At 35.7% G+C, this 15,814-nt stretch overlaps 1 protein-coding gene across 1 annotated transcript; it reads left to right on the forward strand.

Moving 5' to 3' along the window:
- The first annotated feature begins 8,136 nt into the window (after positions 1 to 8,136).
- Positions 8,137 to 10,778, forward strand: LOC109084466 (CD209 antigen-like protein E). Its single transcript, XM_042743058.1, has 4 exons — positions 8,137 to 8,289; positions 8,652 to 8,876; positions 10,371 to 10,498; positions 10,625 to 10,778. Exons 1-4 carry the CDS (start codon positions 8,163 to 8,165, stop codon positions 10,736 to 10,738), a joined length of 594 nt encoding a protein of 197 aa, XP_042598992.1. The 5' UTR covers positions 8,137 to 8,162; the 3' UTR covers positions 10,739 to 10,778.
- The last annotated feature ends 5,036 nt before the right edge of the window (positions 10,779 to 15,814 follow it).

Below are 15,814 nucleotides of genomic sequence, written 5' to 3' on the forward strand. Positions count from 1 at the left end.
AGATCACCAATTACAGTTATCCCTTTAAGCTGCCATTGTTTCCAAAACACCACTGCTTCTTTTAAGCAAGTTTTTACAGATGGATCTAAAGACCCGATAACAGGAGTTACAGGTGCTGCAATTGTAATTCCCAGCCAGAAGAGTGAGATGAGCAAGAGAACATCAGATCACTTAAGTGTATATGCTGTTGAGATGTTTGCCATTTTGATGGCATTAGAATGGATAGAATACAATAAGTCAAACAGAACTTTAATTTGCAGCGACTCTGTCTCTGTACTGCAGAGCCTCAAGACCGGTATGGTTAAGAATCATCAGGAGGTTTTTTATGATATTATGTCTGCCTATTTAAGAATTAAAAATAAAGGAGATAATGTTATATTTATGTGGGTCCCAGCACATATGGGTATTATAGAAAATGAAAAGGTAGACAAAATAGCTAAGAAAGCACTTCAAAAAGAGAGTATAGAAGCAGTTATCAGCCTTTCAAGATCAGAAGGAAAGAGTATAGTGTGGGAAAAAAATATTAAAGAATGGCAAAAAATGTGGGATCAAGAACAAAAAAGGAAGACATTTATACTCAATTAAAAATAGAGTTGGTACTGTGAAAAATAAGGCAGGAAACAGAAGAGAAGAGACTATTGTAACCAGATTAAGAATAGAGCATAATAAATTAAATAGCACTCTTCATATAATGGGGAAACATCCTACTGGGTTTTGTGATGAGTGCCAAATACCTGAGACTGTAGAACATGTGCTTATTAATTGTTCAAAATATGGATTACAGAGGGTAGATATGATAAAAGACATGGGAAAAATAGGACTAACAGGACGTGGAGTAAAGAGTATAATGGACTGCAGTAGGAGTGAACAAGGTGTGAAATACTTGATTCGCTTTCTGACTAAAACAGGACTAATGACAAGAATATGATGACTAAAGTATATGGGAAATAACTAGAACCAGAAGATGGCAGTAATGCAACGTCAAGGATGCAAGCTGCCATTAAAACCTGAAGAAGAAGAAGACAGTTTGCAGAGGCCCTTTTGACTCCAGGCTGCCAAAACTCTCTTCTCCTGCCTCACAGTCTTAGCGTGTGTGCGTGTATCTTGTTGTTGTGTTAACCTAAGCAGACGTGGACTGCAGTTGAGCTAATATTCCTTAACTTATTTTGACTTTACTAAAAGAGCCTTGAGTTTAAACCATTCCTAACCTACTTTGATTTCGTTAATTTGGGAAGCTGTAGGGAGGCGGATGCCATTTTTGTTTGTCCATGTTTTCTCCTGTGTTTGTCTAGACAGGGAGTAAGGTAAGAACTTTATTCATTTTGAATCTTACTTTGAAAGGTTAAGAAAGTACCCCCCCCCCAAGAACTTTGTTTATTGTTTGGGCCTTGTCCCCTCCTGAAGCCTTTTTGATGCTTCCACTTTTTGTTCTTTGAACTAATCCAAATAAAGTCACTTTTTGAGTGTTTCCAAAAATCTGTGTGATTTCTGTGGAGTGCTGGGACAGGAGAGTTCTTGGATGCCTAACTGTTACAAACGTCCTTGTTACTGCCTCCCTGACCCCTAGACTGGGGAGGCACGTAACACTATACAAATTTCTGGGTTATTCCACAATGAGGCATATGACTGCTTATAATGTGAAGTCCTGCAGACTTTATGAATTTTGTTCCAAACATGTCTTTAATGTATTGTCATCGGATCTGAGTCCCATTTAGCTCCAGAGCATTGTGAAAGAATGCTAATGGGATGAAATGGTGAGAACAGGTTCTGTTCTATCTTGATCCAGTCCAACTCCTTCCCATAAAAAGACCTTGATAATTTTGTCAAATCTATTAAGGATAGAGTCTGGAATGTTCACACGTATCATCATGGATATATAACTGAACTGCGGAGCAATAACCATTTTAACAATATAAGTTTATTTTGACTAATAGTCTAATTTTCTACCATATACATTTTATTAAAATAACAATACTAAAGTTTATGAAGGCAAAATCTTGCTAACCATTAAAAAAAATCAGGTAAGCACACTAATTTTAAGAGGTTTACTAAGCAAATTATTTGTTTAATTTTTCAAACAAATAATTTAATTTTAACACATACATTTGCTAACTTATATGAATTACAATGAACAATACATTTATTACTATGGGCTATTTATAAATCTTTGTTAATCTTAGTTAATAAAAATACAGCTGTTCATTTTTTATGTTAGTTCACAGTACCAAATACAGCTTTTGATTTTAATGTTTTGCTTTAGGCTATAAGCTACAGGTTAAAATGACCATTAACAAAGATCTGTTAACGAGTGCTCCACGAGAAACCTTTTGCCATTGTGCACTGTCATTTGATTAAGATTATGCGCTTAGTTTGAAGCATATAGATGTTTAAAGACGGTGAGAGTGCACATGGGTGTCTGTCTCTCTCTCTCTCTGTCTGTGCGATATTGGGAAAAAATGACATTGCGATATTTTATTTTTCTGTGATACATATTGCGATATGAAATCTAATCTAATTTTTTCTTACAAACAAAAATGGGGTGAGCACACTTACATTCTCATTTTAAATGATTTAAACATCAGAGTATTATTTAAATTAGAGTAAATTATTTGTTTGTAACTTTAAGATATGGTTTGAATTGTTAACATATTAACTAACATGAACTTACCATGACCAATACTTTTGTTACTATATTTATTAATCTTTGTTTATCTTAGTTTATAAAAACACAGCTGTTCATTGTTTGGTAATGTTACTTCACAGTGCATTTACTATATTAACAAATACTGTACAACTTTTGATTTCAACAATGAAGGCTATAGCCTAAATGTTGAAATTAACAATGTTGTAGAAGTGCAGTTTAGTAATAGTAAATGTTAAATAATGTAGTTAAATAGTTTAATAAATAGAACATTATTGTAAAGTGTTGCAGATTTTTTTTATACACCAATTCAGACATCTCGTGAGTTCAGTGTTGGACAGGTCAGGTGTTTAAACCATTCATTAAATTGAATCGGTTCAAAGGAATCATTAGTTCGCGAATCAGACGTGTACGGCACGCGTTGTGTAATTATCTCAGCAGTTTAGGATATCGCACAAGATTTGACAACACAGAAAACATTTCATCACTGGATAGGTTTTTTTTTGTGTTTTTTTTTTTTTCGACACCATCGTGTCAATTGATTTTGATTAATATGCGCGAGGGAGAGAGAGAGCAAGACAGCACTCGTGTTGTTTGAAGACGGTGAAGGTGACTTAAAAACACATGCAAATGATAAACTTTCACTCTATGATGGTTAAGCTGTGCAATTAATCCACAAATCATTCGTCAAGGGCCGGGGAGCAGCTGGCCCGTACAGTTAATGAATAACAGATCAACTACGACAGCTTACATCACACATCCTGCGATGTGACTATCGTGGATTCGTACATCGCGATATCGATGCTTAAACGACACATCATGCAGCCCTAGAAGGGCCTAATAGAAGTCAGTTCAGAGTCCCAGTTCAGAGTGTGTATAATCTGAAAGCATTGTTTGAAATGTTTTTGAGGCAATTGTTTGATTTTCACAAAAGGTTCTGTGAATGCGGTTAGAAAATTTGGTTTTGTGTTTCAGGTGTTTAGAAAGTGAGTGATGGATTCATTGAATGGATTTTGATTCATGTGGTGGCTGAATTGTTTCCGATTCTAACTCTCGTTATTAAGTCCAAAAGTCAAACTGTATTGAAAAAAATGTAATATTTAAATATTCGGTGGCAGTCTATAGCTCTTCCAAATTATTTTAAAAGGGGAAGGTAATATATAATATTATTATTAATAATAGTTTTACACAAAATAATTCAATTGCAATTACAATATTTGATTATTTTATTTATTTATTTATTTATTGCAAAAACTGTGCAGCACTTACATTATATTGATCCATAAAGATGACTGGATGAGGGATGAATGTATGGATATCTATCTAGATGCACAAACAATATCAAACTATACAGACAAATAGTACTGAATTGTGTGTGTTACACACAAGTGTTACAAGTAACCCCGCATATGAGGTAAGTTGTAACATTTGCACTTCTGTCACTTTCCGTGCAACTGTAGGCTACGCTAATGGTTAGGTCCTAGAAAAAACTTTAAGTGTTCATTTGTAGCAGAGATTTGTGTGTTGCTTGTGTAAAAAAGAAAATTAATCTAACTTGTTCATTTTTTTAATAATTGAGCCAAAACCAAAATGTGTTAGGTTGTGCCCCGCTCTCCCTAAACAAAATCTAATGACACTGAATAAGCTTGGTTGGAATAATCTAACATAGCCAACTACAACTAGGCTATGAGGAAAATAATTCATAAAGCATAACAAAACAAACGTAACACAGAACTTAAAGACGCTGCTTCTCTATCTGGAACGCAGTCTATCTCTCTCTCGTTTCTTCTCCTCATTGCCGCCGTCAACCTATGAGAAAGAGAGCTGCGCGCTCATAGAGGTAGAGCGACTCCAGAGTAAACAAGGGAAACAGAAAGAAACATAAGACACGGACTATAACCACCGACCGTAATATTATAGCCTATTACAAGAATATTGTTGTATGGGTCTAAAGACAAAACCTCAATAGCTTAATATATGACATAACAAAAATGACATTTGGTACAGTCTACAGTCTGGTACAGATGCCCGCTCATTATACAATTCCGGTAGTTCTAGTGTTAAAGTGGCAAGTTCTATAAATTTCAAAACATCTTTTCATTCATATTATTCTTTCCACTCAATTATGCCCAAATTAAGATTTCTGAAGCATTTTAATCATTATATTTCATGGTAAAGTTTAGAGACAGAGAGTGGGGGCATGCAGAAAATGCAATTTTTTGTGTTCTGTGTAGTTTTTATTAATGTTTTTAATTATACATTTTAAATTTGTGGTTAGCTTAATAAGCTGGACATGTAGCTTAATAATAAAATGTATTTTAGAGTTAATTTTAATGCAATTTTATACATATAATGTCCTGGGGACAGAAATGCACCCTTTCGGTGGAATGGCTATACTATACCATCTGATTATGTAATCCTGTCCGTATGAAATGCGCATCTAGCCTACTTTACAGCGATTACATGGAGATAAATTTGCAGCCTACACTGATTTAGAATACACTATTAATAAACAATTAAAATGCTATGTTATTTTTTCATACACATTTATTATCATTAGCCTACTTTTGCCGGTAATATGTAGGCCTATGCGTGCGATTAGTCCTTGCTTAAATTAATGATTAGCCTACTAGGAAAAATATTCAGTCTATGGCAACTCTAATCAATAGCCTACATTTAATAGTTGAATTATTTAATTAGTAGCCTAATTAGTTCCCAGCTCTTACATTAAACTGAGTTAGCATAATTAGTTAATGAACTAATAAAATAACAAAATAAAGTTTCAGTTAAGATGCTAACATATTTTTCTGTATCGCATTGCTTATTCCACCACACAAAGGACTGTTTATAAGGTGACAATCCATTATACATGTAAAGATTGTAGGCTCTATCTTGAAGATTTTTGTATTTTTATTGTATCTTCTGTTATAAAGATGAAGACTGACATTTCGTTAATAAATAAATAATAACACAATGTTTGTAAAAAATAACTCAGGCTATGTTCTGTTCTGACTACTTTTTGTTTAATTATATCTATGAAGATATAGACTATTAACAAAAAATAAATATTATTATATTCATATATTATATTTTTTAAAAAAACGTATAGGCCTATATAAAATCTATTTTAAAAAAGGGCCTCACTGATTAATTTTGCCTGGGGTTCACCTCTGATTCGGGGCTGCTACTATTTGCTTAAGATTTTTAAATGTAGAAGTTTGATAAATGCGTGATAGGCTATTTTATGTGGATAAAGGCATATTTTGTACATGACTACACATGTCCTTATAAGGCCAAGAAAATATGTCGTTTTAACGACATAGCATCTTATTAAGAGAAAAAATGTCTTTTAAGGACATAAGATCTTGCTATTACGAGAAAATATGTCGTTTTTACGACATAAGATCTCGTTATTACGAGAAAACGTTGTTTTAATGACATAAGATCTCATTATTACTACATAATTGAGTGGAAAAAATAATATGTATGTGGAAGCGATCTGTCACCGTACAAAAACGTTGTGGTGTATGACCAAGTTTGTTTTCAATGGAATAAGAGCATGTCATTGTTAAACAACATCACCAACAATGTAAGAGGCCTATGGAGATTTTTGAGAAGAACTATGGATTCAACATTAATAATGATTTTCATAATGCACAGTAAATATATATTTTGTGATGTAGAAAAAATTCTAGGCAGCAGATGTAAATAAATGGTCAATTAAGTTCAGAAATTGGTAAATACAAAAGTAAATATTTGCTGCATTGTTTGTATTGTATTGTATTGTATGTAATTCTTTGGGGTAGAGGGGTAAAACTTGTATATCAAAACCCTTAATCAAAAACTTTCTTAAAAAACAAGTATTTTCATAAATACAAGGAAGGCTAAGTGTTGCACGGGTGTACCTTATCTCAGTATCAGTATGTGTAATGTAATTTAATGTGTAAAGTCTAGTGTGTGTGAAGTACATATATATATACTTCGAAAAACACTTAACTATCTCAGATTCATAAGGCTTAATGTGTTATCAGAAGGGACTCTCTAACAAATAATGCATAGTGGTTAAGTTATAAAAAAGATGCTTTAGAAATATGCTACAGTAGGAGTGTACATGAAAATACTATTTGAAGGAAATGTGTAATTATCCTTACACAACTTCTATTGTGATTGTGAAAATGGTCATGACTTTCAGGGCTTGAACTGTCTAAATAGGCCCATTTAAAACATGCTGTAGTTATTATATGTAGGCCTAGTTGTAGCCTGTATTCTGAAAAAATACATTGTTCAACATGTATTTTCACATTAAAATTTTTGGTATTTACAAGCTTAATCTAGTTAGGTTCTCTGTGTTTGAACAAGAGCACTAAACCAGTTGGCGGTGCTAATGTCCAAAAAATGTAGGTACGTGTTAACATGCAATTTACATGTTAACAGTTATTAGATTAAAAAAAAGCTTAATGTAGGCTTACTATGAAAGACTTATGTACACTGGGTTTTTTTTTTAAGGTAAGTGCAAACAATTTAAGTTACATTTAAATAGAACAAAATGTTGAAAGTTAGTTAACTAAATTTGTTTATTTAAATGTAGCTAAAATAAATTGATTGCAACCACTTTCCTTAAAGTAGTAAATTCAATGAATATTTAATATTAGTAAATGTACTTTTTTTTCAATGAGCAGTGTTCTTTATCATTCCTGTAATAACACGACTCTAAAAAAAAGAGAAATAATTCTGTTGTACAGTTAAGTGATGGATCATTCTGTGAAATGATGACCCTGGTGTATTTCAAGAGTGAGAATGGGGCATCTTCTGCATCCACCACAAACAGATTCTGTGTTTTAATTAAAGAATTTTGTTTTAGAGATGTTCAGCTAAATACAGTATATCCTCAACATTTATATAGTGTCTCTCTCATAATGTATTTGCTGTCCATCCTCAATCACTCAAATGGAAATGCGTAATTATTAGGCCTAACGACAAGTGTTGAACAATGTCTGTTGAAGTTCCTTTTTACATAAATACTTGAAGTATTTCCAAAAAACACTTCCTTTCTGCATAGATACTTGCCACACAAACCGTTGAGAAACACAACACAGTCCACTACAGGAGAGAGAAACTAGCGTTAGTTTGCTGACACTAAAACACTCAGATAGTGTAAATGAAAATACAGAAAAGGGTAAAACTCAGAAAATATGCAGAGAAGATGAAACAACATTGATCATGTCTAAGAATATGTGGATGACGTAAGAGGTAAAGTCAGAAAAGAGATCACAGATTCAACGCCACGAGAATCCAGTCTTCTGATCTCACAGGTAACTGAGATTAATCAAGAATATTGTTCAGTATATAGTTCAATATTTGAATTATAAGGTTTATTTTAAAATTATGTTCCATAAATATATATTTATATATATATATATATATATATATATATATATATATATATATATATATATATATATATATATGACTGTAACCATTTCAACTGCACCATAAATGTCTTGTGGATGAGTGTTCAATAATGGACTCAGAAGACAGAATAGAAAGGATTGTTGATATCTACATCAGTGCAGAGGCTGTAAGAGAAATGAAATTTAAGAAAGACACAGACTTCAACACAGCAAAACCCCAAACATCTCAACACACAGGTAACTGAGATTAAAGGAACAGTTCAGGATTAATTTAAAGCTGCCTAAATACGGATTTTTGACCTTTAGAAAAGGTTCATGTTGTGCCCCGTTTACATTTTCCTCCAAAACCTCCAAAAATGTATCTTCGGCTGAAGAAAGAAAGTCATATACAGTGAATCTCGGATGAGTAAATAATCAGGAAACTATTTTTGAGTGAACTGTTCCTCTGCATTTATTCACAAAACACAAGGACAAAAACCACACTAATAAACATCTGACAAGAGGTAAAGTTAGTCTACAGTTCACATGTTTCAGAAGATGTGAGTCGTATGATATGAGGAAGGGAAGAGGGGAAGTTACATCATATCTATCATCTTCAGGAAGTGATGGTGTGAAGATCAGAAGCTCCAGAGCAGCTGGTGTGTGTTTGGTGCTGCTGTGTGTTCTTCTGCTGACTGCAGTCATAGTGCTGTGTGTCCTCATCTATACAAAGAGCACAAACTACACACAAGAGAGACAGCAGCTGCTAACTAAGATCACCAACCTCACAGAAGAGAGAGACCAGTTAAAATCAGAAAGAAATGAACTTCAGAAACGTTTAGCAGGTAAGTTTCTTCAGTCTAACCACTAACTTGCTTCATAGCAGACTCCGTTTTTAAAGTGGAGTGAACTGGATCTGTCATGTGGCTATAATTATGTATATATAATTATATAATATAATAATGATATAATATGATATAATTATATAATTAATTATGTCATGTCTATAATTATTAATAATAATTTAGGGAAGTCAAATGAATATAATACAGTACACGGTGCCTAGTAAACAGACTACTTCACTGCTTAGTGAACACTAGTTTGATGAATATAAAAAGCAGTGACTAAAACCTCCTTTTAGGAATCAGGAATCATTCTGCAGGTCAATGTCTCTTACCGTATACAGCAGACATAGAGGGAAGAATTCAGCAATAAGCTTTAAGAAAAGTTCATTTTCATTACACTACTGTAAAGAGATATTGCAGTAGATGAAAAACACTAGAAAAGTTAAAAGACCAAATAATTATGAAGACACAATCGAGTATGAAGTCAGTTGCTGTACAGTAACAAATAAATAAATAATTCAGCATCCATTCAGTTCAATACTCCAGCAGTTTATTAGTCTTTAGTCTATCAGTTTCTTAGTCTTCTAGACTTTCTCTGCCTCTCCTAGACAGTTGTCTCTCAGTCCTGCAAAAATACATGTAAGAAGTACTTTACTACAAATCAATCCAACAGTTATGAGTTTGCGGGTGTACAGTATTTACTACACAGAAGAGTGAAAAGTTCTCTCATCTTAAAGTACAGTGACGATGTGCTGAAATTATACTGTAAGTGTAAGTAGTGTAAAACCCTCTAGATGAGTCTGTAGGTCACTCCATGAACATGATCAACTATAGAGCTTTGTATTTCTACAGGAACAAATGTCCTTTGACCCAGCGTTCTCTTTCATTTTCTTTTCCCCCTCCTCTTCCTCTTTGTCTCCCACCACAAGGATTAATTTTTCAAAAGCACATAATCCCATGTGTTCATGTTCATATTATCCTGAGATTCTGACTGGTTTTGTTTTGTTACTAATATTTACACATAGATAAATATGTGCTGTTTGAGTTCATATAGTGATGCTTGAGGTTATTATATTGTGTGCTTGTGTTTTCTGAATGAGAACATGGTTAAACCTGTTGAAAATGAGGGCATTTTTGTGTAGAGTTTAGCAGAAAATACTGGTCAAATTGAAAACAGGTGAAATGTTAAAGGTTTTGAGAAACGTCTTTGTTTCGAGAACTGAATGAATGGTTTGGAAAGTTGGGATAAATGAATCAGTTATAGTGTGTTAGCAATCGAGAAAAACTGTAATAAATAGTCCTGTAATAATTACAATAACTGATTTAGTGACATAAGAAAAAGATTAGCTATCAACGAGACAAATGATTAATAAAGTCATAAACAGCATATTATAAACAACTACTAGAATATATACACTACTACAACTAACAACCATTTTACAGTAACTTGATGTGGATCAAAGTTTAGTTCATGTCTTATCTGGTTGTTTATAGACGGATGGAAGTGCCATCAATCCAGTCTTTACTTAATTTCCTCTGAGAAGAAGAGCTGGACTGAGAGCAGAAGATACTGTAGAGAGAGAGCAGCAGATCTGATCATCATCAACAACACAGAGGAACAAGTGAGTGTGTGTGTGTGTGTGTGATTGTGTGTGTGTGATCGTGGTGTTTAGTTTTTAAATGAAAGATAATGTGCTGAAATGGGTCAGTGCTCATTTAATAAATCATGCTATTGTTTGACTTCTCAGGATTTTGTGAAGATCATTTCTGGTGGTTCTGAACTTTTCTGGATTGGTCTGACTGATATTGAAGTGGAGGACAGATGGAGATGGGTTGATGGCAGCAGCATCACCTCTGGGTGAGAAATCACTGAACTGATCTGATTATTATGTAATAAATGATTGTCTCAGTCAGTATCATATCACACAGAAAGCAGCTCTGAACTAACGCTGATCTGTTTATGCAGGTTCTGGGCGTTTGGACAGCCAGACAGCTATCAGGGAAAAGAGGAAGACTGTGCTATTAATTGTTCATCAGGATGGGCTGATTTTTCATGTGATTATATGTCTAAATGGATCTGTGAGAAGAGTGTTCTTAAATGACACATTTCAATAAATGTGTATATAGTGCATTATGAAAATTGAAATATAATGTATGGTAATGATCCTATTACATTTATTCTGTTTGTCTGAATAAATGTTATGACTGCACATGGATCCTGTTTTCCCATTTCCCGTTTGTTTTTATTCAGTATATCAACAAGTTAGTTGATATACTGTTATAACTTCTTCTATATTATTAAGACACTGTAAACTAAAGTATAACTGTTGTAATTATGAGGAAATACTAGGGTTGGGAGTAATGTAATAAGGCCTTGAGTAAGTGAAGGGGAAGACAAGCTTTCATAATATTTCCTATGAAAACTTGCAAAAGAAAAGGTTTTCATAGTGTAGTGACCAAATAATAAAGCTTTATTCATTCTCAACATGAAGAAAGAACACGTGGTACAGAAACTGTTGTGGCAGCAACATAAAAAATAAAGTTCCCTATTTCAGTTTTTCAATATTTTGCGTACAGCAGACACATGTGGGGGGTGGGGGGATACAGAGCACGTAGAGAACGAGGAGAAGTTCCACATCTACGTATCGACCTTAGTGAACCCGTGACGTTTCAAAGCCAAGCCGCTTCTTCTTCAGGCATTGTTACACTAGAGCGTCGTCGAGTGTCTTATTAAAGCAAAAAACCCAAGTGCAAGATGTTGCCAACTCGAGTGATTCAGTCAGAATGATCAGGGGCCTCATTTATAAAGCGTGCGTACGCACAAAACGGGGCTGGAAACGTACGTACGCCAGTTCCCACGCAAAGGTTGTGATCTATAAAAAACAAACTTGACGGGAGAATGTGCGCACCTTTAAGCAAACTTTGAGCCGTGCGTACGCACATTCTGGAGACAAAGGGAATTGGCGACACCGATGGTGAGGTCGTGAACTGAAGTTAGATTGTAGAAAATAAATGTGAGAAGAACGATTATAAGAATGAATGACATTTAATTTTCACTCCATTTCATACGTTATATCCACATTATCATGAAGATTAAATCCAACAGTGTTATTTGTGCCGATTGTTTTAGGCTATATACATCTAGTAAAATCCAAACGTAATTCAAAATGTATTAAAAGTAAAATAAAATAATAATCAGCGCTGCCTTACAGTCACATTGTCCACAACGGGAGCACAGGAGGACATGGCGCGATACATGTGATAGCCTACAGAATAGCATGAAATACCCTTTTATTAGAGAAACTGCAGAACACAGTGTAAAAAGGAAATATTTTCCTTAATGTACATAGCCTATATCATAAAATGTCAAAGTCTGCAAATACAGTCATGAAGCACAATCGCTACTCATCATCGGTCCTAACTATTACGGTGTTCATTACAAAACCGTCAAGAAGCATGTGTTCACTATAACATTTTCGTCTTAAATTTTCGCCCACAAATTAATTAAGTGATTTTGTCAAGGTGTTAACGATCAGTCTATTTGCTAGAAACATATAAATTCTCCGGTGACCCGGGTATGTAATGCTTCATGATGGCACTCCTGGCACTGTTGGAGGATTACGCTAATGGCAGAATAAGGAGAGAACGAGTTTTCAGGGACCATGATGATTTCCTGGCCCATGATGATGACTGGCTAATAAGCCGATTTAGATTCCCTAGAGCTGTGCTCTTGGATCTATGTGCTGAATTGGGTCCAGTATTAGAGAGGGCAACACGCCGGAACCATGCCATCCCAGTCCAAATACAAGTCCTCACCACTCCGGGGGTTCTTGGCAACCGGCTGTTTCCAGCGGGAATTGGCAGACAGGTAAATTAATAATATAAAAAAACTATAAGTAATCCTCAAATTTGTCTCTAAGACCTTTTTGTATATGAAATAATTCTATTGGAATCTATCATCTCACCCTATAGGTCTGGTATATCACAGCCGTCCCTGAGTGCCATAATATCTGTCGTTTTAAATGGTATACTTAATATGGTTTAGTCGATACAATCAGGTTCCCCTACACTGTGCGAGAACAGGCCGAAATTAAAACGCAATTTGCAGCAATGTCTGGTTTCCCAAATGTAATCGGCGCAATTGACTGCACCTCATGTTGCTATAAGGGCACCATCTGAAAATTGAATTTGCTTATGTTAATAGAAAGCATGTGCATTCTATTAATGTGCAAATCATATGTGACTCCAACATGACCCTCACAAACATTGTGGCACGCTGGCCTGGTTCAACACATGATTCCTTTATCTTGACACATAGCAGTGTAGGGAACAGACTAAATGCAGGCGCAGTACGTGATGGCTGGCTTCTCTTGGTGAGTTTAACAATATTAAAAAGTAGAAACCGTAACAATTGTTTTTAATATAATTATAACCTGCAGGCGGACAGTGGCTACCCCCTGAGACGCTGGCTCCTCACCCCCCATTTTAAACCCGCAGAGCGCAGAGGAAACTCATTATAACGAGGTCCACTCTCGTGCCCGCGCAGTTGTGGAGCGTGCCATCGGCATCCTGGAAATGCAGATGGCGTGCTCTGGATGCCTCGGGTGGCAGACTTTTATACCATCCAGCAAAAGTGTGCAAGATTGTCAGGGCGTGTGGTTTTTTGCACAATATAGCACTGAGAAACGGTATTCCTCTCCCTCCTGATCTCCCTCTACCCCAGCATTACGACCCCGAGCCACAGCCCCCTGGCCGACAAGAGGGATATCAACGAGGTGCAAGAATCCGTGAGGAGTGTCATGCGGCGTTTGTAAAGAAAGACAAAACTCAAGGTTCATGTTTTAACTGCATCTTTTAATGATTGTGCAATTTCTTGCATCACTTCTCTCATCTGCCGTAGCTCATCTGCAACCCCGTTGACAGCGTTTATTGTCTCTCGCTGTAACTGCAGGACTGCGTCAGTGAGTACCCGGACCACTTTTGGACGTGCCAGACGCAGAAGGGGCACTGCTTTGAGCCGGACGCTGTGCATCTGCATCTGAGAACCCCTCACCCTGAACCTCCTGTTCATTTACAGCTTCAGACTCCGGAAGGACTGGAGGACAAACAATTGGCAACATTTATCCATTTATCACCCCACACACTCAAATGTACAGCGTTAATGATTTAAAAATCGGTTTAACCTTGCTCCTCTGTGGTTTCAGTCACGTCAGTGTCTCCCTCCTTTTCCGACACAATACCACACACACGCTGACCTCCCCAATTATAGCCGCGATTTTGCTGTCCACTGATGTGAGATCAGCTGTACATGGGCCCCACCAGTTGCAGCCACGCTCTGGCGGTGGGAGGACAGTTTCTCTTTGCCCTCCACCTTGAATGAATGAGAATCTTTATTTCACATATTTTGCATACTGTAAGCACATGTAAATAAAACTTTTTGAAAATCAATATTGCTATTTATATAGGTATATAGCCTAATAAAACACAAATGTAATATGTTGGTAAAAAAAAAATTTGTATACCTTCAGGTCGGACCATTTTTTCTTTAATTCTGCAAACTGTCCGTTCTGTCCCACTGACACAATTGACGGCAGAAGCAATACTTTGCCACTCGCACTGCTTCTTTTTATTAGTGACCCCACTGCTGTGGCCACCAAATAACACAGTTTTCCGAGCCTCCACCTCCCCTACAAGTGTTTCAATCTCAGTATCTGAGGAAATTACGTTTTTTTCCTCTTTTTCTCACCTGTCGCCATTATTAAAATTAGGCTAACAGAAATGCACGTTTTCACTTTCTTGGATTAATTAATTGGCGGGTCGCATGCCAGTTTTCCAGGTATATATGGGATTCCACTCTCATTTTACATGCTGATCAGCAATCATGAGGTGATTTGCATTGACTATTTATGGTTAAAAATGGGCGTGTACAGGGCGGGATATGAGGCTGGTTCACGTACGCACATCTGCGGGTGATCTGTGATTTATAAAGGGAACATTGCTTACAGGTGTGCGTAAGAACGGTTTATAAATCGGAAATATTTTTTGGCGTACGCCATTTTTGGCTTTTGGGCGCACGTAAACTTTTAGTAAAGATCCTACGCATAGTTTTATAAATGAGACCCCAGCTCATTTTGTTTTTGGTGGCATAAATGAACGTCCAGCTGATCACGAGAGAGAATCTTACACCAGATCGTTTACAGAAGTCAAAGGTTTGAAGATGATCAGATACCGTTGTAGTTCTTAAACGATGCTGACCCACGATCCGGCGGCGTTCCCATGTCATTAAACCTTTTGATACTTCTGTACTAATTAACAGTGTGCAGGAATTGTTTTCTTTTCCTTGAGTTTTGATCTTTGTGGTCTTTGTCTCCTATGCACCTATCAATTGCCGTCAGGTGTGCAGAGATTGATTGTTCATTAATTGGATTTTTGAAATGTAATAATCTTAATAGTACATTTAACAAACTGCTAGTTTTTTTTTTACATCCAGCGTTAGCAGTCACATGATTTCAAATAAATTATGGTGATCTAATTACTTCTACAGTCAAAAGTAGTAAGTCAAAAATATTAGCAATACCTTAGTTTACACATAAGGGTAAATGATGACAGAATTTTTCCTTTTTGGTTGAATTAACTTTTCATTAAAGAAGTACAAAAGAAAAAGAGTTTAATTCTGAGGGACAAGAGAGTGGAAAATAGTTGTGTGAAACATAACGTAGACGGGAAAGTGAACTTTTGATTGTGTGAAAACAAATGATGTAAAAAGGCTTGACAATTACACTAATGTGACTTTCTATTGTTTATTTCATAAAGGCTGTAAGGAGTGAAATTATTTCCTTATGAAAATTAATTCTTTGTGAAGCCAGACTTTCAGGAACTCTCACAATGCAAATGCAGATGCACCAAACAATGGGCTTTGATCTCCTCGTTGAGCCAAA

The sequence above is a fragment of the Cyprinus carpio genome, chromosome B17 (assembly GCF_018340385.1).
Source record: "Cyprinus carpio isolate SPL01 chromosome B17, ASM1834038v1, whole genome shotgun sequence".
Taxonomy (NCBI): domain Eukaryota; kingdom Metazoa; phylum Chordata; class Actinopteri; order Cypriniformes; family Cyprinidae; genus Cyprinus; species Cyprinus carpio.